This window comes from Rhinoderma darwinii, chromosome 1, assembly GCF_050947455.1.
Source record: "Rhinoderma darwinii isolate aRhiDar2 chromosome 1, aRhiDar2.hap1, whole genome shotgun sequence".
NCBI classification, from domain to species: domain Eukaryota; kingdom Metazoa; phylum Chordata; class Amphibia; order Anura; family Rhinodermatidae; genus Rhinoderma; species Rhinoderma darwinii.
Genome location: NC_134687.1, coordinates 257176391 through 257202830, shown reverse-complemented (window position 1 = coordinate 257202830; position 26440 = coordinate 257176391). Strand labels below are relative to the sequence as shown.

Genomic DNA, 26440 nt, shown 5'->3' with positions numbered 1-26440 from the left:
GTGCACTGAGGCACAGTTATGCTGGAACAGAAAAGGTCCCTCCCCCAACTGTTCGCACAAAGTTGGAAGCATATAATTTTCTAAAATGTCTTGGTATGATGAAGATTTCCCTTCGCTGGAACGAAGGGCCTATGCCAAACTAATAGCATTATCCCTCTGTAGTAAGGCAGGTAACCTTCTCCTGGTATTCGCCAGGAGAACGTTACTGCCAGAAATAGAAGCGTGATTCGTCACTCCACATAACATGTTTCCACTGCTCCAGAGTCCAGTGGCGGTGTGCTTTTACATCACTCCATCCTATGCTGGTCTTTGTGCTTGGTGATGTAAGGCTTTCATACAACTGCTCGGCCATGGAAACCCACTTTACGTGGTCTGCCACTTCGTTGCTGAGTTACTGTGGTTTTTAAACCCTACCACTTTGCAATAATACAACTAACACTTGATCGAGGAATATGTAGGAGGGAGAAATATCACAAACTGACTTGTTGCAACGGTGGCATCCTATTACACGCCACGCTCAAATACAGTGAGCTTTTTAGAATGACCCATTCTATTACGAATGTTTGTAAAGAAAGACTGCATGGCTATGTGCTTAAAGAGGCCCTGTCACCAGATTCTCAAATCCCTATCTCCTATTGCATGTGATCGGCGCTGCAATGTAGATAACAGTAACGTTTTTTTTTTTGTTTGTTTTTTTAAACGTTCATTTTTGGCCAAGTTATGAGCTATTTTATTTATATATATATATATATATATATATATATATATATATATATATGCAAATGAGCTTTGAAATGGACAACTGGGCGTGTTTTTTTTCGTATGTCCAACTGGGCGTGTATTGTGTTTTTAACTGGGCGTGTTTACTTGTTTTACTAACTGGGCGTTGTGAGTAGAAGTGTATGATGCTGACGAATCAGTGACCAGTCAGCATCATGCACTCCTCTCCATTCATTTACACAGCACATAGTGTTCTTATTAGAACACGACCTGCAGCCACATACACAGACGTTAACGGTTAGATTCCAGCAAGCCACTCGTAATCTCGCGAGATTACGAGGTAAACAAGATTTCGTTTCCCTTGCTGGAAATCTCACAGAGAAAATTCAGAAGTGTCAGGATTCTGAATACACATGACGTCCTCGCTGGAGGTCATGTATATTCATTATCAGGACACTTGATTAACGTTAATGTCTGTATGTGGCTGCACAACGTTCTAGTAAGAACGCGATGCTGCTGTGTAAATTAATGGAGAGGAGTGCATGATGCTGATTGGTCACTGATTCGTCAGCATCATACACTTCTATTCACAACGCCCAGTTAGTAAAAAAAGTAAACACGTCCAGTTAAAAACACAGTACACGCCCAGTTGTACATTTCAAAGCTCATTTGCATATATATATATATATATATATATATATATATATATATATATATATATATATATATATATAATAGCTCATAACTTGGCCAAAAATTAACGTGTTTTTAAAAAAAACAAAAAAACAACTTGAATGTTATCTACATTGCAGCGCCGATCACATGCAATAGGAGATAGGGATTTCAGAAACTGGTGACAGAGCCTCTTTAATTTTAATGTACACCAGTGATGATGGGACTGAATAAAATGCCTGAATTCAATGATTAAGAGGTGTGTTACAATATTTTTGTTAATATGTTATGTGAGGATAACATTGGATTCCAATTCTAATCACTGCTTTGTTACCTCAGGGTTATGGTGACACCAGTCATTATGGGGAACACAGGGATCTTCCCTCACATGAAGGCAATTTGTCATCTACAACTTTTCTGTCATCAGGACTTGTGGGTAAGTTTGTGGACTGCTGAAAAGCGGCTGACTTATCGTGTTATATTCTTATATTCTCAAATAAGGAGTTTCTCGCATCCTTCCCTTATAATCGGCTAGAATTTTGTTTATTGTAAATTTTTAAGTTAGGCACCTAGGATGCAATAATAGTATTATTGCATATAGATAAATCCGGCTGGAAAAGAATGCTTATAAGACAATTTTAATATTAAATCCTTAAAATGAGTTAGACTAGCCAATGCATTCCTAAAGATACCAGGCTAACCAGGTAGGTGAAGACTAGATCAGTGTACCAATAATGAGTAATAATCCACCTAAAGTTCAATTATTGTAGCACTCCCCCAGATATCTAGCTAAAAATATAACACCTGTCCCTACCTGGACTAAATAGCAAAGTGTGCATTCACACTAAATAAAGATCTGATACCTAGCAGAGTGTGCATTCACATTCAATAGCGGAAACGCAACACCTAAGACAGTGTGCATTCACTCTGAAATGAGCACCAGCACTTAGGGATAATGTGCATTCACACCCCTAGATAACCGCGCAAGACCTATAGAAATAGTGTGCATTCACACTTGACAGAGATTTTACACCCTAAGCAAGAGTGTGCATTCACACTGAACGAATTTGAACACCTAACGCGTTTCTGCATCCTTCGTTTGTATAGGACATTTCTTCAGAGGTGTATAGCGAGACAGGGCAGTTTAGCACATCAATTTCCTGTGCAATGTTATCAAGCCTCCCTGTCTCTACTAGAACTTTACTCTAACAGCTCGGTTCTGGTATCTGACCGCAGCGCATGCGACGGAACGTCGGCTATTTAAGCCTTTTCCCCTGCCCATCCAGAGGCTGGACTATTAAATCATAGCCCCAATCAGAGGGCACCACATCATCAGACGTTCCGCCGTCTCCGGAGCTCGTCCAGATCTAACCTCCCTGATCATATTGAACGACGCCTAGCGTCACGTTACCATGGGAACCTCCAAGCGGCTGCAAACCCAAATAGAGGCGTACTATTTAAAAGGGAAATACTTTTTACTGACATCGGTGAGAGGTCATATAGGAATATAGCATTAAAAATGAGACCGATACATAGAACTAGCCACTATACATATATCAATAGCAGTCGGTGAACATATTGAAATCTATATCAATATGCCATCGGCCATAGGACAAAGTATTATAAACGGGACAAGACTAATCCCACCATATAAACACACCTCCCTCATAAAAAACATGTATAAGAGATGTTTTCATTTAAGCCCCCAGGTTTAACAGTCTGTAGTAGAAATATCCATCGTGCTTCCCGTTGAATACGTTTATCCCAGTCACCACCTCTCTAGGATGAGGATGTACCCTTTCAATGCCTTGAAATCTCAAATGATCAGTATTACCCTGATGTTGCGCCCATATGTGGCGTGAGACTGGGGTATCCGCTCGTTTTTCAGTATCATTAATGTGGTCTCTAATTAGTCTTCGAAACGTGCGAGTGGTTTTACCCACATATTGGATACCACAGCTGTGTGTCATCAAGTATATCACACCTTGGGTCCTACAATTGATAAAATCATAATTTTTGTAAGAACAACCTGATGTAGTACTCAAATATGATTTACTTATTGAGATTGATCTACAGGCCGTGCAGGCACCACAAATGTATGTACCTATTGTTGGCTTAGACAACCATGTTGAATGAGTAATTGGTTTTATATGGCTCTGGACCAGTCTGTCATTTAAGTTACGTCCTCTACAGTAGGTAATTGCTCGTCTATCCCTCCAAAGTCTCCCTATATCGGGGTCAGCTTTTAAAATAGCCCAGAATGTCTGATTGACCTCTCTCACGTGTGTGTGTGTGTGTGTGTGTGTGTGTGTGTGTGTGTGTGTGTGTGTGTGTGTTGTGAATCATAGGTCCCTATGATCCTTAGGTCGATCACCTCATTCTCTCTCATCCTTGGATTAAGAAGTTCATTCCTATCCACCGATAAGGCATGTTGGTATGCATTTTTGAGAACCCCCATCTGGGTATCCCCTTTGACCCAACCTTGTTTTCAAGTCAGACGCTGCATTCTGATCGTCAGACATGCTTGTACAATTTCTACGGGCTCGCAAATATAGACCCTTTGGAATTCCTTTCTCAAGGGGTTTTGGATGCCAGCTATCCCACCTTAATAAAGTGTTGGTGGCTGTTGGTTTTCTATGACTTTGTGTATTGACTCTTCCTGATACTGACTTGCTTATTAGCAGATCTAAGAATGTAATCTTGTCCGCGAGTATTTCTGAGGTAAAAAATAAACCAAGGTCATTGACATTCAATATCTGTACAAACCCATTGAATTTAGCTTGTGAACCATTCCACAGTATTAAAATATCGTCAATGAACCTAAGCCAGAGGATCACATTTGAGGTCCAAAGTTCCATAGTCTCCTGAAAGACCATTTCTTTCTCTCACCAGCCCAGGTAGAGATTGGCAAAGGTTGGGGCACATAGACTGCCCATTGCCACTCCCCTGAGCTGGTGGAGAAACTTCCCGTCAAACGTGAACACAAATCGAAGTAACTTCATGACAAACTCATTATGGCTTGTATACTGAGTACCTCTAGATTTGAGGAAATATATCACTGAATCACAACCCTTTTCATGCGGTATACTGCTATAGAGGGCCTCCATGTCCAAACTACCCAAGAGTACATCATCAAGCTGTACACCTTCTATCTGTTTAAGGACATCCATTGTATCTGTCGTAGGATGGAAGAGTCATCACAAATGGACGGAGGATACGATAGCATTTTGTGTGACACTATCAATGCCTGCTACAATAGGCCGTCCTTTAAGTGGTATTAAGCCTTTATTAACCTTGGGTAAGCTATAGAATGTTGCCATTTTTGGGTTCTCAAAAATGCATACCAACATTCCTTATTAGTGGATAGGAATGAGCCTCTTAACCCCTAGGCACACCACGACGCAAGTGTACGTCCGGGTGGCCAGTGTCTTCGTGCATGGGGACGTACAGTTACTGCGCAGTTCCCGGTGCACACTGTCGGCGATAGTGTGCACCGGGAGGCCAGCTGTGCCTGACCGCTGACACTCCACTGTATGCCGATCAGAGGCTTATTTCCGCTGATTTCGGCAATTAACCCCTTAATTGTGGTGATGGATTGCAATCGCCGTATTTTAGGTGTTTCTAGCACATCGGCAGACCTCACAATGAAATCGTGAGGTTTGCAGATGGCTAGCATGGCGACCGGAGGCCAAATAATGGCCTCTGTGTCTGCCATGTGCGGAAGCCTATCAGGACCAGCCTCCTGATAGACTTCCTGTCAGAGTGACAGGACGTCACTGCCGTTCGCGATGCACACTGTCGGTGACCGTGTCTGTAACAGTATGCATCGGGAACTGAGACGTCCGCTGTCCCTGACAGCTGACACTCCACTTTTGCTGATCAGCGGCTCATTGCTACTGATTTCGGCAATTAACCCGTTAAATGCAGAGCTCGATTGCGATCTCCGCATTTAGGGGGTTTGTAGCACATGAGCAGCCCCCATGCAATTGTGGGGGCTGCTGATGCTTGTGATGGCACCCGGGGGCCAGACAACTTTCTCCAGGTCTGCCATGTATGGAAGCCTAGAAGGACCAGCCTCTGGCTTGTCCTCGTAGACTGTCAGTGACACTGTGACATCACACTGACAGTTGGAATACGTTACACTACCTAAGTAGTGTAATGTATTATAGCAGCGATCAGAGCTGCAGGTAAAAAAAAAAGTGTAAAAAGTAAAGAAAAAAAAAGAAAAAAAAGTTAATAAAAATGTTTTACAAAAGTTTTAAAAATAAAAGATTTATTTTTCCTATAATAAGTCTCTTATAGGAAAAAAAATGAAAATGTTAAAAAAACAATACATATATTTGGTATCACCGCGTTCGAAATAACGACCCAATCTATGAAACTATAATGTTATTTTACAGCACGGTGAACGCTGCAAAAAAAACAAACTAAAAACAATGCCAGAATCACTATATTTCGGTCACCACCCCTCCCAAAATATAGAATAAAAAATGATCAAAAAGTCGCATGTACCCCAAAATAGTACCAATAAAAACTACAACCCGTCCCGCAAAAAACAAGCCCTTACACCGCTTTTTTGACTGAAAAATAAAAGTTACGGCTCTCAGAATATGGTGACACAGAAAATAAGTAATTTTTATAAAGAAGTGATTTTATTGTGCAAACGCTGCAAAACATTAAAAAACTATATACATATGGTATCGCCGTAATCTTAATTGTCATTTATAGCGCATTATGAACGCCGTAAGAAATAAAGAATTAAAAATGCCAAAATCAATGTTTTTTGGTCACTAATTCTCTAAATAAAATGTAATAAAAAGTGATCAAAAAGTTGTATGTACCAAAAAATGGTACCAATAAAAACTACAGCTCGTCCTGCCAAAAATAAGCCCTCACACCGCTCAGTTTATGGAAAAATAAAAAAGTTATGGCGTTTGGAAAGCGTGGAGAGAAAAACTAAAATGGAAAAGCAAAAAAGGATCAATCCTGCAAAGGTTAATTTCTATTAAAAAAATAAATTACCACATGTGGGGTATTGCCGTACTCGGGAGAGATTGAGTTACAAATTTAGGGTGACTTTTACTCCTTTATCCCTTGTGAAAATGAAAACATTCAACATTTTAGTGGACAAAAATCTTTATATTCATTTTCACGGCATAATTCTACTAATTTCTGCAAAAAAACTGTGTGGTATAAATGCTTACAATACCCCTAGAAAAATTCCTTGAGGGGTGTAGTTTCTCAAATGGGGTCACTTTTGGGGTGTTTCCACGGTTTTGGTCCCTCCAGGGCGTTGCAATCGCGACATGGCACTAAAAACCAATCCAGCAAAATCTGCGCTCCAAAATCCAAATGGCGCTCCCTCCCTTCGGAGCCCTGCTGTGTCCAAACATCAGCTTATTAACACATATGAGGTATTTCCATAATCGGCAGAAATTGCTTTACAATTGTTGGGGTGCATTTTCTTCTTTATTCCTTGTAAATATTACAAATTTCTATGTTTTTTTCAGAATTTTCATTTTCACAGACTAAGGCCTCATGCACACGACCGTATTTTTTCCCACCCGTAAATACTGGCGTAAATACGGGTCCGGTGTCACACGTATTCCACCCGTTTTGCACCAGTATTTACGAACCCGTGCCCGTAAATATGGGTCCGGTGTCACACGTATTCCACCCGTATTTACGAGCACGTTTTTGGCGGCAAAATAGCACTGCACTAATCGGCAGCCCCTTCTCTCTATCAGTGCAGGATAGAGAGAAGGGACAGCCTTTTCTGTAATAAAAGTTAAAGAAATTCATACTTACCCGGCCGTTGTCTTGGTGACGCGTCCCTCTCTTCACATCCAGCCCGACATCCCTGGATGACGCGGCAGTCCATGTGACCGCTGCAGCCTGTGATTGGCTGCAGCGGTCACATGGCCTGAAACGTCATCCAGGACGTCGGGCCGGATGTCGAGAGGGACGCGTCACCAAGGCAACGGGCGGGAGACCGGACTGGAGGAAGCAGGAAGTTGTCGGTAAGTATGAACGTCTTTTATTTTTTACAGGTTTATACTGATCGGTAGTCACTGTCCAGGGTGCTGAAAGAGTTACTGCCGATCAGTTAACTCTTTCAGCTCCCTGGACAGTGACTATTTACTGACGTCGCTTAGCAACGCTGCCGTAATGACGGGTGCACACATGTAGCCACCCGTCATTACGAGAGCTCCATAGACTTCTATGGACTGTCCGTGCCGTTATTACGGCCTGAAATAGGACATGTTCTATCTTTTTCAACGGCACGGGCACCTTCCCGTGAGAAAACGGGAAGGCACCCGTCGCCAATAGAAGTCTATGAGCCCGTTATTACATGTCGTAATTACGACCCGTAATAACGGGAGTTTTTACGGTCGTGTGCATGAGGCCTAACTCCAATAAATATAGCAAAATACCTGTGGGGTCAAAATGCTAACTATACCACTAGATAAATTCCTTGAGGGGTCACTTTATGGGGTTTCCACTGTCTTGGCACCACAAGACTTCTTCAAACTTGACATGGTGCCTATAATATAATCTAAAAATAAGCAGGCCCCAAAATCCTGTAGGTGCTCTTTTTGCTTCTGAGGCTGGTGTTTCGGTCCATTAGGGCACTAGGGCCACATGTGGGATATTCGTAAAAACTGCAGGACCTGGGCAATAAATATTGAGTAGCGTTTCTCTGGTAAAACCTTCTGTGTTACATAATTTTTTTTATTACAATTACATTTCGGCAAAAAAAAAAATTACATTTGTAAATCTCCCCTCTACTTTGCTTTATTTCCTGTGAAAAGCCTAAAGGGTTAAACTTTCTGAATGCTGTTTTGAATACTTTGAGGGGTGCAGTTTTTAAAATGGGGTGATTTATAGGGGGATTCTAATACATAAAGCCCTCAAAACCACTTCACACCTAAGCTGGTACCTGTAAAAATAGCCTTTTGAAATTTTCTTGAAAATGTGAGAGATTGCTGCTAAAGTTCTAAGCCTTGTGATGTCATAGAAAAATAAAAGGACGTTCAAAAAACTATGCAAATATAAAATAGTTGTGGGAAATGTTAACTAGTGTCTTTTTTTGTGTGGTATTACTATCGGTTTTACAAGCAGATACATTTAAATTTTAAAAAATTTTTTACATTTTGGTGTTTCTCACGAATAAATATTGAATTTATCGACCAAATTTTTCCACTATCATAAAGTACAATATGTCACGAGAAAACAATCTCCGAATCGCTTGGATAGGTAAAAGCATTCCCAAGTTATTACCACATAAACTGACCCATGTAAAAAAATCGGCTGTGCCACAAGGCCAAAACAGGCTGCGTCCTAAAGGGGTAAATCCAAGGATGAGAAAGAATGAGGTGACCGACCTTAGAATCATAGGGACCTATGATTCACAACACACACAAGTGAAAGAGGTCATTCAGACATTTTGGGGTATTTTAAAAGCCGACCCTGATATAGGGAGACTTTTGAGTAATAGGCGAGCAATAACCTACTGTAGAGCATGCAACTTAAAGGGAATGTGTCGCTAGACATTTTTTTTTTTTCTTCGTTAAACAGTTAGTATATACATGAGTACACATTGTTCTAATTTTTTTACGTTTTTCACAAGTCAGGAAATATTATAAATTAGATTCTAATTTATAACATTTCCATGTGCTGGTCACTACATAGTTACTTAGTTACATAGTTAGTATGGCTGAAAAAAGACACATGTCCATCAAGTTCAACCAAGGGACGGAAAAAGGGAAACATTTCTACACACAGGAGCTAATACTTTTTTTTTCTCTAGGAAATTATCTAACCCTTTCTTAAAGCAATCTACTGCCCCTGCTGTGATCAGCTCCTGCGGTAGGCTATTCCATAGATTCACAGTTCTTACAGTAAAGAAGGCTTGTCACCTCTGGAGATTGAACCTTTTTTTCTCCAGACGGAGGGAGTGCCCCCTTGTTTTTTGAGGGGGTTTTACAAGGAACAGGATTTCACCATATTTTTTGTATGTGCCATTAATATATTTATATAAGTTAATCATGTCCCCCCTTAGTTGTCTTTTTTCAAGGCTAAATAGGTTTAATTCTTTCATTCTTTACTCATAACTTAAATTCTCCATGCCCCTAATTAGCTTCGTTGCTCTTCTTTGTATTTTTTCCAACTCCAGGGCATCCTTTCTATGAACTGGAGCCCAGAACTGAACTGCATATTCTAGATGAGGCCTCACTAATGCTTTGTAAAGTGGCAATATTACATCCCTGTCCCGTGAGTCCATGCCTCTTTTAATACACGACAATATCCTGCTGGCCTTTGAAGCAGCTGATTGACACTGCATGCTGTTATTGAGTTTATGATTTACAAGAACACCCAGATCCTGCTCAACAAGTGAATCCGCCAGTGTAGCTCCCCCTAGGACATATGATGCATGCAGGTTGTTGTTACCCAGATGCATAACTTTACATTTATCTACATTAAACTTCATCTGCCAAGTGGACGCCCATACACTTAGTTTGTTTAAATCTGCCTGCAATTCATGAACATCTTCCATAGACTGAACTATATTACATAGCTTGGTGTCATCTGCAAAAATAGAAATAGTGCTATTAATCCCATCTTCTATATCATTAATAAATAAGTTGAATAATAGTGGTCCCAGCACTGAACCCTGGGGTACACCACTTATTACCGGGGACCATTCAGAGTAGGAATCATTGACCACAACTCTCTGGATACGGTCCTTGAGCCAATTCTCAATCCAATTACAAACTATATTTTCTAAACCTATAGTCCTTAATTTACCCATTAGGCGTCTATGGGGGACAGTGTCAAATGCCTTTGCAAAGTCCAAAAACACTAAATCCACAGCGGCCCCTCTGTCTAGACTTCTGCTCACCTCTTCATAAAAACAGATTAGGTTAGTTTGACAGCTTCTGTCCTTAGTAAAACCGTGCTGGCTGTCACTTATAATGCTATTTATTGTCACATAATCCTGTATATAGTCCCTCAATAACCCCTCAAACATTTTCCCCACGATGGATGTTAAGCTTACTGGTCTATAATTACCCGGGGAAGACCTAGAGCCCTTTTTGAAAATAGGCACCACATTTGCGTTGCGCCACTCCCTTGGCACTATACCAGTCACTAGAGATTCTCTGAATATTATGAAAAGGGGGACAGAAATAACTGAACTAAGCTCTTTAGGAATTCTAGGGTGTAACCCATCTGGTCCCGGGGCCTTGTGCACATTTATTTTATTTAATTTAGCTTGGACCATATCTACATTCATCCAATTCAGTATATCAACTGATATATTAACAGCACTGGCACCGGCTACATCAGCTGCTCTTTCTTCTGTTGTATATACAGAGCTAAAGAACCCATTTAGTAACTCTGCCTTCTCTTGATCCCCTGTGATCAACTCCCCATTACCATTATCTAGGGGTCCTACATGTTCAGACCTTGGCTTTTTAGCATTTATATACTTGAAGAATTTTTTGGGATTTGTTTTACTATCCTTGGCCACCTGCCTTTCATTTTGTATTTTTGCTAATTTTATTACATTTTTACAGATTTTATTAAGCTCTTTATATTTTACAAAAGCTACAGCTGTACCCTCAGATTTGTATTTTTTAAATGCCCTTTTTTTGTCGTGTATTGCCCCTTTCACAGAAGGTGTAAGCCATGTGGGGTTTAATTTGAGTCGTTTATACTTGTTACCTATAGGAATAAATTTTGCACTATAATAACTCAAAGTAGATTTGAAAATCTCCAATTTATCATTTGTTCGATTATTTGACATTAGTTCTTCCCAGTCCATATCCTGAATTGCAGCCCTCATCCTGGGGAAATTGGCTTTCTTAAAATTAAATGTTTTTGCCCTCCCAGCCTGCGTTTGTTTTTTACAGTATAGGTAAAATGTAACTATATTATGATCACTGTTACCGAGGTTTTCACGAACATTGACATTCCCAACAAGATCTGCATTATTAGAAATGACCAGATCCAACAGAGCTTCACCTCTAGTCGGGTCTTCCACAAACTGGCCCATAAAATTTTCCTGCAACAGGTTGAGGAAATGTCTCCCCTTTGCAGTTGAAGCTGAACCATGACACCAATTAATATCCCGGAAATTAAAATCTCCCATTATCACTACAGTACCCGCCTGTGCAGCCCGCTCCATCTGTTTATATAGCTGAACTTCCATCTCCTCCGTTATATTGGGGGGTCTATAGATTACACCAAAAGTAATTTTTTCAGTGTTTACCTCCCTTTCTAGTTCCACCCAAAAGGTTTCAACCTCCTCACAGTATTCACCCACTATTGTCTCTTTCAGACTCGCCTTCATATCATTTCTCACATACAGACATACACCACCACCTTTCCTATTTGTCCTGTCTTTCCGAAAAAGTGTAAAACCCTGTAGATTTACAGCCCAGTCATGTGAAGAGTCCAGCCATGTTTCAGCAACACCAACTATATCTATATTTTCTTCCAGTATCAAGGCCTCCAGCTCCCCCATTTTGCTTGCTAGACTTCTGGCATTTATGAACATACACTTTAACTTGCCTGTCAGTTTTTCACTTTTATTATCAGAAATGTGATTTGACATTAATTGGGCCTTTTTATTTACACTGATGTTTTGTAACGAAAGGATCTCCTTATCTTGTTATCTAGTCCTCTCCCCACATTCTGTTTCTCCCCCCACCAATATAGTCTGACCCCTCTCTAACCTGGCTACCCCTTTTTTTTCTACATTGACCTCCCTCCTCAGCCCTAGTTTAAATACTCCGCCACCCCAGCTAGAATTCTCTCCCCCAGCACAGCGGACCCCCTTCCATTTAGGTGCAAATCATCTGCAGAATACAGTTTGTACCCCAATTAAAAGTCAGCCCAATGCTCTAGGAACCCAAATCCTTCTCCTCTACACCAAGACTTCAGCCATGCATTTAACTCCCTGAGCTCCCGCTGTCTTTCCTGTGATGCGCATGGCACAGGCAGTATTCCTGAGAATACTACTTTGGAGGTCCTTCCCTTCAGCTTGTAGCCTATTTCTTTAAAATTATTCTTAAGGCTCCTCCACCTACCATTTATTCTGTCGTTGGTACCGACATGGACCACGACAGCTGGATCATCACCAGCCCCTCCCAGCAATTTGTCCACCCGTTCCACCACATGCCGACCCCTGGCACCAGGGAGACAGCAAAGAATTCGGTTGAGGTGGTCTTGGCGACAAATTATTCTATCCGTCTTCCTGATTATAGAATCCCCTACGACTATCAATTGTCTTGGCTTACCTGCATTACCATCCCGCCGACTACTAGCTGGGCTGTTCTCCCGGCTGTTAGGGAGATCAGTATCCACTAGGGCTGCCATTTCTGAGACTGACACCCTCGCATCATCACCCAACTTGGCAATTTTGCCTGGAATGTCAGAAACCGGATCGGCCTTCCTTTTCTTTGACCCCTTTCTACTGCCCCTAACTACATTAACCCAGCTACTTACCTGATCCTGCTCACTATGTCTTCACCCTCCAGTTCTAACCCACTAACTGCATGCTCCGTGAGCAGCAAGCTCAGCTCAAGATTGTCTATCCTCCTCAGTGTTGCATTCTGCTCCTCCAGATCTCTAATACGAGCTTCCAGGTGACCAACATGCTCACATCTGCCACAGAGATATTCACCCTGGAACTCCGGCTCCAGTCGTGCATACATATGGCAAACTGTAAAGTGGTAATATTACATTCCTGTCCCGCGAGTTCATGCCTCTTTTAATACACGACAATATGTTGCTGGCCTTTGAAGCAGCTGATTGACATTGCATGCTGTTAGTTAGTTTATGATCTACAAGTACACCCAGATCCTCCTCAACAAGTGACTCTCCCAGTGTAGCTCTTCCTAGGACATATGATGCATGCAGGTTGTTGGTCCCCAGATGCATAACTTTACATTTATCTACATTAAACTTAATTTGCCAACTGGATGCCCAACACTCAGTTTGTTTAAATCCGCTTGCAATTCACCAACATCTTCCATAGACTGAACTATATTACATAGCTTGGTGTCATCTGCAAAAATAGAAATAGTGCTATTAATCCCATCCTCTATATCATTAATAAATAAGTTGAATAATAGTGGTCCCAGCACTGAACCCTTTGGTACACCACTTATAACCGGGGTCCATTCAGAGTAGGAATCATTAACCACAACTCTCTGGATACGGTCCTTGAGCCAATTCTCAATCCAATTACAAACTATATTTTCTAAACCTATAGTCCTAAATTTACCCATTAGACGTCTTTGAGGGACAGTGTCAAATGCCTTTGCAAAGTCCAAATACACTATATCCACAGCGGCCCCCCTGTCTAGGCTTCTGCTCACCTCTTCATAAAAACAAATCAGGTTAGTTTGACAACTTCTGTCCTTAGTAAAACCGTGCTGGCTGTTACTTATAATACAATTTTTTGTCACATAATCCTGTATATAGTCCCCCAATAGCCCCTCAAACATTTTCCCCACGATGGATGTTAAGCTTACTGGTCTATAATTACCCGGGGATGACCTAGAGCCCTTTTTGAAAATAGGCACCACATTTGCCCTGCGCCAGTCCCTTGCCACTATACCAGTCACTAGAGAATCTCTGAATATTATGAAAAGGGACAGAAATAACTGAACTAAGCTCTTTAACCCCTTCCCGCAATTTCACGTACAGTTACGTCATGGGAGCTGATGTTTTCCCGCAATTCCACGTAACTGTACGTGAAACAGATGGAGCTGGCTCAGGAGCTGAGCCAGCGACATCCCCGCCGTGTGACAGCTGTATGTTACAGCTGGCACCCTGAGGTATCGTCCAGGACCGGAGCTAGCCTCTGATCCGACCGATTAACCCCTCACATGCTGCGTTCAATAGAGATCGCGGCATGTGAGGAGTTTATAGCCACCGGCACCCCAGCAACGTGATCGCTGGGTTGCCGGTGGCTGCAGAGGCGATCGGAGGGCTAATACTTACCTCCCGGTCAGCCTGTATCGGAATCCTCCTATGTCCCGTCGTCAGCGGGGCCCAGGAGGCTTCCGGTACCATCGGCAAGATGGCGCCGGCTCAGCTTCCGGCTCAGAAGTTGAGCCGGCGTCATCAGCAGTGGGTGTCCGCTGTATGTTACAGCGGACACCCCGATCTAGCGCCAGGAACCGGAGCTAGCTCCGATTCCTGGCATTAACCCCTTCGATGCAGCAATCCACTGTGATCGCTGCATCCTAGAGGTTCGTAGCAAATCGGCAGCCTTGCCATGCGATAGCAAGGCTGGCGACTGTTACTATGGCTTCAGGAGCCCTAACAATGGACTCCTGTCTGCCATTACGTAAGCTGATTAGGCCCCGCCCAGAGGCGGAGCCTGATCGGCTTGCTGTCAGTGAACAACTGACCGTTCCAATACATTGCACTACATAGGTAGTGCAATGTATTAGAACATCAAACAAACAGTTGGACATTCAAGTCCCCTAGTGGGACTAAATAAGTGTGTAAAAAAAAAAAAAGTGTAAAAAAAGTAAAAATAAAAGTTGTAAAACATACAATAAAAGCTTCAAGTAATAAAATAAAACACAATCGCTCTTTTTCCCTTATCAAGTAATTTATTATTGAAAAAAAGAATAAAGCCATACAAATTTGGTTTCGCTGCGACCGTAACGACCTTAACTATAAAAATATTATGTTATTTATTCCGCACAGTGAACGCCGTAAAAAATAAAATAAAAAATACTGACATAGTTGCTATTTTTTGGTCACTTTGTCTTCCAAAAATTGATATAAAAAGTGATCAAAAAGTCGCATGTACCCAAAAATGGTACCTATAAAAACTAACTCGTCTCGCTAAAAACAAGCCCTCACACAGCTCCATCGACGAAAAAATTAAAGAGGCTCTGTCACCAGATTTTGCAACCCCTATCTGCTATTGCAGCAGATAGGCGCTGCAATGTAGATTACAGTAACGTTTTTATTTTTAAAAAAACGAGCATTTTTGGCCAAGTTATGACCATTTTTGTAGTTATGCAAATGAGGCTTGCAAAAATCCAAGTGGGTGTGTTTAAAAGTAAAAGTCCAAGTGGGCGTGTATTATGTGCGTACATCGGGGCGTTTTTAATACTTTTACTAGCTGGGCGCTCTGACGAGAAGTATCATCCACTTCTCTTCAGAACGCCCAGCTTCTGCCAGATCACGCTGTGACGTCACTCACAGGTCCTGCATCGTGTCAGACGAGCGAGGACACATCGGCACCAGAGGCTACAGTTGATTCTGCAGCAGCATCAGCGTTTGCAGGTAAGTAGCTACATCGACTTACCTGCTAACGCCGATGCTGCCGCAGAATCAACTGAAGCCTCTGGTGCCGATGTGTCCTCGCTCGTCTGACACGATGCAGGACCTGTGAGTGACGTCACAGTGTGATCTGGCAGAAGCTGGGCGTTCTGAAGAGAAGTGGATGATACTTCTCGTCAGAGCACCCAGCTAGTAAAAGTATTAAAAACGCCCCGATGTACGCACATAATACACGCCCACTTGGACTTTTACTTTTAAACACACCCACTTGGACTTTTGCAAGCCTCATTTGCATAACTACAAAAATGGTCATAACTTGGCCAAAAATGCTCGTTTTTAAAAAATAAAAACGTTACTGTAATCTACATTGCAGCGCCTATCTGCTGCAATAGCAGATAGGGGTTGCAAAATCTGGTGACAGAGCCTCTTTAAAACCGTTATGGCTCTCACAACTTGGCGACAGAAAAAATCGATTCTATTTACAAAAGTTATTTTATTGTGCAAAAAGTTGTAAAACATAAAAAGTGCTATAAATTAGGTATTACCGGAATCGGACTGACCTGCAGAATAAAGGTAACATGTAATTTATAATGCATGGTGAACGCTGTATAAAAATAATCAAAAAACAGCAATTCTGCCATATTTTTTTAGTCCCCTTGCCTTCCAAAAAAAAAAAGGATAACAAGTGATCAAAAAGTCGCATGTACCTCAAAATGGTACCAATAAAAACTACAGCTCGTCCCGCAAAAAAAAACAGCCGTCATACCATTACGTCTATGAAAAAATAAAATTAGTTAAAGGAACAGTGTCATCACAAATTATTTTTTTATATGTTAAAGATGTTAGTGCTTTATTAAAAACGTTTATATTCATTTGTGTGTTTGTGTTTTACTTTTTCTTATTTTTACACTTTTTCTTCCCTATGGGGGCTGCCATTTTTTGTTCCATTTCTGTCTGTGTCGATTAACGACACATACAGACATGGAATACGGCAGCCACAGTCCCATAGGGACTGCGAACGGCTCCCGTCCCATTGACTTCAGTGTACGGCGTCTGTGTGGGATCTGCGCATGCGCCGCTCCCACACAGTCCAATTCGAAATTGGCGCCGTCCGGCGCCATTTTCCTGTGGACCGGAAGTCGCGGCCGGACAGTAATATTACCACTTCCGGTCGCGGCTTCCGGATTTGTGCACTTGGACCAGCGGCAGCAAACGGAGCGGACGGGCCGGAGGGAGCCGCGGCGGCAGGAGCAGGTAAGAGATTTCAATGTATGTTCGTGTTTGTGTGTGTTTACTACTGTATGTAAACCTACTACACTGTGTGTTAGCTCAAAAAATGGCGACACACAGCGTAGGAGGTTACACCGTTCAAACCCCTCGTTTATCCCGGCACTAGCCAGGATAAAGGAGGGGGGGATGCTGAGAGCTCACTAGAGCGAGGGCTTTTAACCCATTGTTGCAATGCTGCAATTTTGGGAATAGCTCCATCTAGTGACCAAAAATGGGTAGTATTATAAATTAGAATTTATAATATTTCCTGACTATTTCCTGACTCGTGAAAAATAAAATAAAAATTTGAACAATGTTTAATCACCCACACACTAAATGTTTAATTTTTTTTAAAAAAACATGTTTTTCTGGCAACACATTCCCTTTAAGGCTCCAATAAGCCAGGAAATAAAAATATGCAGTTGTGCCGGCCCGAGGGGAACGTTTCTTCTGTTTCAAGTGGCGAATTATCAAGGCCCCTAAAATTAGGGAACCCGGAAGGGGAGGGCCCAAACATATCTGCTGGAAGCGACGGTGCCCGTATTATACCAGGACAACACTTCCCAGCAAAATTCCTCAAACTGCAAAGATCCTGAGTGTGGTCCAAAAGGGGAATAAGTAAAGACCATGTATTAGTGCGACACCGGCCTGTGCAGAAAGAATTGTGTCACAGCGTAACAAATATCTATGGATTATTTTATTGTTTTTTTTACCCCATTATTATACCACCTGACTATGCCCCTTATATACTCCGCCCGGCTTACATGTACCCCCCACATTATAAACGGAAACACCAGTAAGACTCCAAACAAAACTACTACAAGCAAAATCCACGCTCCAATGGCGCTACCTCCCTTCTGAACCCTATAGTGTGCCCAAACAGAAGTTTACTTCCACATATATGTTATCACCATACTCGGGAGAACCCTTTTAACAATTTTTGGGGTGTGTGTCTCCAGTGGCACAAGCTGGGCGCCGCATATTGGCATATCTATGGAAAAAATCCCATTTTCACTCTGCAACATCGAGTGCACACCAATTTCTGCCAATCACCTGTGGGGTTCATATGCTCATACAACCCTAGGTCAATACCATGAGGGGTGTGGTTTCCAAAATGGGGTCACTTCTGGGGGGGATCCACTGTTTTGGTCCCACAGGGACTTTGCAAATGCGACATAGCGCCCAGAAACCAATCCAGCAAAATCTGTACTCCAAAAGCCAAATGGCGCTCCTTCCCTTCTGAGCCCTACTCTGTGCCCAAACAGCAGTTTATGACCACATACCTGGTATTGCCGTACACAGGAGAAGTTGCTTTACAAGTATTGGGGTGCTTTTTTTCATTTATTTGTTGAGAAAATTAAACATTTTCAACTAAAACTACGTCTTATTGAAGAAAAAGGATTTTTTTTATTTTCACTGCCCAATTCTAATAAAATCTATGAAACACCTGTGGGGTCAAAATGCTCACTACACCCCTAGATGAATTCTTCAAGGGGTGTAGTTTCGTGAATCGAGTCACTTTTGGGGAGTTTCCACTGCACTGGTACCTTAGGAGCTTTGCAAAAGTGACATGGTAAGAAACCAATATAGCAAAATCTGTGCTCCAAAAGCCAAATGGCGCTCCTTCTGTTCTGATCCTTGCCGTGTGCCCAAACAGCAGTTTATGACGACAAATGGGGTATTGCCGTACTCCAGAGAAGTTGCTTTACAAATGTTGGGGTTCTTTCATTCCTTTATTTGTTGAGAAAATGAAAAATCTTGAGCTAAAGCTACGTCTTATTGGAAAAAAAGGATTTTTTTTATCTTCACTGCCCAAGTCTAATAAAATCTATGAAACCCCTGTGGGTTAAAAATGCTCACTAGACCCCTAGATGGATTCTTCAAGGGGTGTAGTTTCCGAAATGGAGTCACTTTTTTGGTGTTTTCACTGTTTTGGTCCCTTAGGGGCTTTGCAAATGCGACGTGGTCTCCGCAAACCATTCCTGCTAAATTTGAGCTCCAAAAGCCAAATGGCACTTTTTCCCTTCTAAGCCCTGCCGTGTGTCCAAAAAGCCTTTTATGACCACATGTGGGGTATTGTTTTACTCGGGAGAAATTGCTTTACAAAAGTAGTGGTGCATTTTCTCTTTTTAGTCCTTGTGGAAATTAGAAAAAATTAGCTAAACCTACATTTTCTTTGAAAGAATGTAGATTTCATTTTCACGGCCTACTTCCAATAATATCTGCAAACAACCTGCGCGGTCAAAATGCTCACTATACCCCTAGATAATTTCCTCACGGGGTATAGTTTCCAAAATGGGGTCACTTTTAGGGGATTTCCACTGTTTTGGCGCCGCAAGAGCCTTTCAGACCTGAAATGGTGCCTAAAATATTTTCTAATAAAAAGGAGGCCCCAAAATCCTCTAGGTTCTCCTTTTGTTTCGGAGGCCGGTGCTTCAGTCAATAAGTGCACTAGGGCCACATGTGGGGTATTTCTAAAAACTGCAGAATCTGGGCAATAGATATGGAGTTGCGTTTCTCTGGTAACTTTCTGTGTTACAAAAAATATAGATAAAAAATTAATTTCTGCCAAAAAAAAAAAAAAGAAATATGAAAACTTCACATCTACGTTGCCTTAATTCCTGTGAAACATCTAAAGGGTTAAGAAACTTTCTAAATGCTGTTTTGAATACTTTTGAGGAGTGAAGTTTTTAAAATGTGGTGACTTATCGAGGGTTTCTAATATATAAGGCCCTAAAATCCACTTCACAACTGAACTGGTCCCTGTAAAAATAGCCTTTTGAAATTTTCTTGAAAATGTGAGAAATTGCTGCTAAAGTTCTAAGCCTTGTGATGTCATAGAAAACTAAAAGGATGTTCAAAAAACAATGCCAATCTAAAGTAGACATATGGGTGATGTTAATTAGCAACAATTTTGTGTGGTATTACTATCTGTCTTACAAGCAGATACATATAAATTTAGAAAAATGCTAATTTTTGCAATTTTTCGCTAAATTTTGGTGTTTTTCACAATTAAGTACTTAATGTATCAAGCAAATTTTGCCAGTAACATAAAGTCCAATGTGTCACGAGAAAACAATCTCAGAATCGCTTGGATAGGTAAAAGCATTCCGAAGTTATTACCACATAAAGTGAAACATGTCAGATTTGAAATAAATGGCTGTGTCCTGAAGGCCAAAACAGGCTGTGTCCTTAAGGGGTTAAGAATTCTAGGGTGTATCCCATCTGGTGCACATTTATTTTATTTAATTTAGCTTGGACCATATCTACATTCATCCAATTCAGTATATCAACTGATATATTAACAGCACTGGCACGGGCTACATCAGCTGCTCTTTCTTCTGTTGTATATACAGAGCTAAAGAACCCATTTAGTAACCCTGCCGTCTCTTGATCCCCTGTGACCAACTCCCCATTACCACTATCAAGGGGTCCTACATGTTCAGACCTTGGCTTTTTTGCATTTATATACTTGAAGAATTTTTTGGGGATTTGTTTTACTATCCTTGGCCACCTGCCTTTCATTCTGTATTTTTGCTAATTTTATTAAATTTTTACAGATTTTATTAAGCTCTTTATATTTTACAAAGGCTACAGATGTACCCTCAGATTTGTATTTTTTAAATGCCCTTTTTTTGTCATGTATTGCCCCTTTCACAGAAGGTGTAAGCCATGTGGGATTTAATTTGAGTCGTTTATACTTGTTACCTATAGGAATAAATTTTGCACTATAATTACCCAAAGTAGATTTGAATATCTCTCATTTATCATTTGTCCCATTATTTAACAGTAGTTCTTTCCAGTCTATATCCTGAATTGCAGCCCTCATCCTGGGGAAATTGGCTTTCTTAAAATTTAATGTTTTTGCCCTCCCAGCCTGCATTTGTTTTTTACAGTATAGGTAAAATGTAACTATATTGTGATCACTGTTACCGAGGTTTTCACGAACATTGACATTCCCAACAAGATCTGCATTATTAGAAATGACCATATCCAACAGAGCTTCACCTCTAGTCGGGTCTTCCACAAACTGGCCCATAAAATTTTCCTGCAACAGGTTGAGGAAATGTCTCCCCTTTGCAGTTGAAGCCGAACCATGACACCAATTAATTTCCCGGAAGTTAAAATCTCTCATTATTACTACTGTACCAGCCTGTGCAGCCCGCTCCATCTGTTTATATAGCTGACCTTCCATCTCCTCAGTTATATTGGGCGGTCTATAGATTACAGGACTAGAGGGAGCAATTCCCAAAATTGCAGCATTGGCATGTGGTAAATCAACCTCATTGCTTTATGCTGCAAAATTGGAGAAGACACACTCGATCTAGTGTGCTCAAACAATCCCCCTCCTTTATCCTGGCTAGTGCCAGGGGAAAGGAGGGGGTTGAATGTTCAAATCTCCTACACTGTGTGCCGCCATTTTTTGAGCGAATGCACAGTGTAGTAGGCTTAGATACAGTGGTAATCACAGAGTATAACACGAACATACACAAACATAACTTACCTGCTGCCGCCGCTCCCTCCGCTCCTAGTCCTTTCTTCTGAACACATGGACGGAAGCTGCGACCGGAATTAGTCATCTTACTCTCCGGCCGTGGCTTCCGGTCCACATGAAAATGGCGCCGGATGTCGCTCGGCCGACGACCTTCCTTTTTGACTTTGTGGGAGCGGCGCACGCTGTAGTGAATGGAACGGCTCCCGTTCGCATTCTCTATGGGGCTGTATGTGCCGTATTCCATCTCTGTATGTGTCGTTAATCGACACATACAGAGATGAAAAAAAAAATGGCAGCCCCCATAGAGAAGTAAAAGACAGAAAAAAGTAAAACACAAAAACACAAGTAAATTAAATTTATTTTAATAACATACTAAAAGCAAAAACATAACATTTTTTTTTTCGTGACACCCTCCCTTTAAAGGACAGACTAGTCCAGAGCCATATAAAAACAGTTACTCATTCAACATGGTTGTCTAAGCCCCCAATAGGTACATACATTTGTGGTCCTGATGGCTGCACTAAGAACCGGACCTGTTACCTACAGCCGGTTTTTAGTGCAGACTTCACCAGGGTGCCGCTAAACATCTGGCTGTTGTGGGATCTTGATAGCGTTTTTGGGAAATTCTGTCTGTGACCAATGGATATTAGTCTACATGCACATGGCTGTTTGTATTTTGCGGGCTGTGTGCCCCCGCATCCGTTCCGTATGTCCGCAAACACGATCCGTATTGCATACGTATGTCATCCGTATTCACAGATCCGCAAAAAAAAAAAATGGAAGGCAGGAAATGTCAATAGCTTGTCCCAACTCCCTGGGAAGGTCACATGATCATGATCGCCTAGCCACTATTCCGCAATGAACAGACAGCATACGGACAGCATGTGGATGGCATCCGCCTGTGGTTTCACGTTGCCATAGACTTGAATGAGCGAGACCGAGCCGCAAACGTGGACAGGAATAGGACCTGCTCGCAGTTTTGTAGCTCGGTCCCACGGCCCCCGCACTGATCCGTGAAATTTAGGGTAGTGTCTAAAACAAAGGTCGTTTGCATGTAACCTAAGGGACAATTTTGACAGCAGTCCACTGAACTTACATGATTGGGAACTGTTTTTCAGCTCTAGCCTGAAACCAGAGTTCAGATTGCATTGTGAACAACTGGCTTACTCGTTGACCTACACTTGCTTTATTTCAGAGCAAGTTCAACTTATGTGCTCTCTGCACATCGTAAGGGAAAAAAACCTCACAAGTTCAAAACATACATTTTTGCCATTATTCTCATCCAATTAAAAAAATTCTAGTTATTGTAAGATGACCATACTTTGAGAATAAGTAATTTACTATACATTGGTTTATGTATTTCAGGGAAAAATGAACGACCATCGTACTCTACATTTGGCAGAGAGCCCGGAATACCTGGATTGAACCAGGTATTGATTATGTAAAATCTTGTGTTTTTGTATGTGTGTGTGTGTGTGTGTGTAGAAAAAAAATACAGCAAGCCATAAACGACAAAATAGACAGTAAGTTTTCAAATTTAGTGCCAGTTCACACTGCGTTTATTCGACACGTTCTTTGACGCGGCAGCCGCGTCGGAAACCGCGTCAAAGAACGGCCAATAATGCCTCCCACTGATTTCAATGGGAGGTGGAGGCGTTTTTTTCCGCGAGCGGAAAAAACGCCTCGCGGGAAGAAAGCGACATGCCCCATCTACGGGCGTTTATGTCTTTGACTTCCAATTGACAATGGGAGGATGAGAGAGCGTATTTCGGGGCTTTTTTTGGCCATGGGCGAAAAACGTGGCAAACAGCGTGCATGCAGATCAAAATCTGCCTCAAAATTCCAGACTGAATTTTCTGCCTGCAAAAAACTACGTGTGAACATAGCCTTAGGTTTATTTCACACAGTTTTTTTTCAGGCAGAAAAATCTGCCTCAAAATTCCTTCAGGAGTTTTGAGGCAGATTTTGATCTGCCTGCAATTTCTTGACCGTGTTTTTTACAGACATGACAGTTGAACGCCGCGGATAAAAAAAAAATGCAGCGAAAGTCGCTTTCTCTGCCTTTCACTGATGTCAGAGAGGGAAACGTGGGAAGAAAGAGAGCATGTCTCTTTTTTTTTTTTCCCCGAAAAATCAATGGGAGGCCACCATATCCACAGAGCAAGAACCACAGCAAAGCTGTACTTGCAGTTTGATTATGGTAGTATTTTTGGGGGGGTTTTCTTTGTAAAAGGGTTCAAGAAAAAGGTTACTAGAAGGGTCTATGGAAAACTGCTGCGCAATACTGCACCAAAAAACCCTGAGGTCAAGTTTATTTTTTTATATGGGACTGTAATGCCGCAGTTGACCACATTGAAGTCAATGTAGAAACCTGTTACAAAACTATGCATAACCGCAACCTATAGGGCATGTTGCAGGTTTTAAATGCCTTGAAAACAAGACTGTTTTGAACTGCACTGTGTGAATGGGATTTCATAAGATATCTTTCACTACAGTTTTACGTCTGGCTGAAACTGTTAAACCTCCCTAAAATATCCAACACTTTGCTTTTCTTCACACAGTCATTGAGTTAAATGATAAAATTCCATCTGTCTGAAGCTTACCGTATACAGATTTCTAAAGCTTCCAGCTAGCAATTGAAAAGGAATGGGGGGAGAGGATTTTGAGCTTTGTAATAGAATCATTTAGCTCTGACCCATTTAAAGATATAATATGAGTAATATATAATAAGCTCTGAGTTTTGGATCTAGAAACAAAATGGTGTTCAAAGATGGACATTCAATTTACAAGTATTTTGGATTTACAAAATGTTGCTTTAATAAAAGCATACTACAAACACATAGTGGAGAATAATCTACTAAGGCCCCATGCACACGACCGTAAAAACGCATAATTACGGGCCCATAGACTTCTATTGGCCACGGGTACCTCACCGTATGCCTACGGGAAGGTGCCCGTGCCGTTGAAAAATATAGAACATGTCCTATTTCAGGCCGTAATTACTGGAGCGTTGCTAGGCGACGTCGGTGTATAGTCACTGTCCAGGGTGCTGAAAGAGTTAAACGATCGGCAGTAACTCTTTCAGCACCAGGGAGGTGACTGCCGATCACAATATAGATAAAGCTGTAAAAAAAACAAAAACGTTCATACTTACCCAGAACTCCCTGCTTCTTTCTCCAGTCCGTCCTCCTGGGATGACGTTACAGCCCATGTGACCGCTGCAGCAACTCACAGGCCAATCACAGGCTGCAGCGGTCTCATGGACTGCCGCGTCATCCAGGGAGGTCGGACTGGATGTCAAGAGAGGGACGTGTCACCAACACAACGGCCGGATAAGGCCCCATGCACACGACTGTGCCCGCAATCACGGCCCGCGATTGCGGGCACGGCCGGCCGCCGACTGACAGATGCATTTTCAGGCCGTGCTCCCATACAAAGTATGGGAGCACGGCCCGCAAAAGAACGGACATGTTCCATAATTCCCGGAACATTTCCATGGCACGGACACCCTTCCGTAGTGCTACGGAAAGGTGTCAGTGTTCAATGAAAGCGAATGGCTCAGTTTTTGCGGACCGCAATTGCGGTCCGCAAAAACTGAGGTTTTTTACGGTCGTGTGCATGGGGCCTAAGTATGAATTTCTTTTACTTTTATTACGGAAAGGGCTGTCCGTTCTCTCTATCCTGCACTGATAGAGAGAAGGGCTGCCGATTACTGCAGTGTAATTTTGCAGAGAAAACGTGCCCGTAAATACTGGTGGAATAAGGGTGACACCGGACCCGTATTTACGGGCACGGGTCCGTAAATACTGGTGCAATATGGGTCGAATACGTGTGACCAAGGACCCGTATTTACGCCAGTATTTATGGGTGGACAAAAATACGGTCGTGTGCATGAGGCCTAACTGATAACCAGCATTAATTCATGAAAAACAGGTCGTGCCTAACCAACCAACATGCTTGGTTGCTATGAAAAGGTTTGTTCAAATCTGGATGTTGGTCATGCGGCTTATGATATATTTTGGATTTTGCAAAAGCATTTTATACTGTTCCACACAACCGTCTTGTTCTGAAGCTACAGAGGTAGGGACTGGGGGACCATTTATGCAAGTGGGTAAAGAATTTGTTAAAGGACAGAAAACAAAGTTGTTATAAATGGCACTTAGTCCAAATGGGCTGAATTCAGCAGTGGAGTACCACGAGGACCAGTGTTAGACTTATTTCTTTTAAATCTCTTTATTAATGACCTTGTGGATGGACTGGATAGCAAGGTGTCCGTTTTTGCTGACTATACAAAACTTTGTAGGATACTTTAAACTCAGCTTCATTGTAAAATATTACAGAAACCCCTAGTTAAGCTGGCAGCATGGGCAAAAGCATGGGTGTAGCTAAACATTTGACAAACTTCTGACATGTCTTAGTGACATGTCAGAAGTTTGTATTGGTGGGGGTCCGAGCACGGAGACCCCCACCATTCTCTAGAATGAAGCAGCTGAAGTGATCGTGTGAGCGCTCAGCCACTTCGTGTCTATTCGGCTTTTTCCGGATAGCCGATATATCGGAGTACGGGCTCCGATATAATACACTGCAATACAAAAGTACTGCACGTGTATTATAAATCTGATCGTATAATCGCATAGTGAAGTCCCCTAGTGGGACTAGTAAAAAAGTTTAATAAAAAATGAAAACCCCACTAAAGAAAAAAAAAAGTTACACATATTTGGTATCGCCGCGTCCGTAACGACCCCGACTATAAACTTACTACATAATTTACCCCGCACAGTGAACGTCGGTGATTACACTGTATCTAATCCTCCTAATGGCGGCACACAGTGTAGGAGGTTTGAACATTGAACCCCCTCCTTTCTCCTGGCACTGCTGTTTCTCCTGGCACTGCTGTTTTCTTTAAAACCAGTCTTAAAAAAAAAAAAAAAAATATGTGATAAAAAGTGATCAAAAAGTTGCATCTAC

The 26440-nt window shown here is 41.8% G+C and overlaps 1 protein-coding gene across 8 annotated transcripts in view; it reads left to right on the top strand.

The window, feature by feature from the left end:
- The window catches only part of TCF3 (transcription factor 3), a 247019-nt gene that overhangs the window by 122737 nt on the left and 97842 nt on the right, over positions 1–26440 (top strand). For all 8 annotated transcript variants that reach the window (XM_075863682.1, XM_075863689.1, XM_075863678.1 and 5 more), the window contains exons 5-6: positions 1732–1828; positions 22838–22902. In XM_075863682.1, the coding sequence (XP_075719797.1) occupies positions 1732–1828; positions 22838–22902 (162 nt within the window). The remainder of the gene's footprint in view (positions 1–1731; positions 1829–22837; positions 22903–26440) is intronic.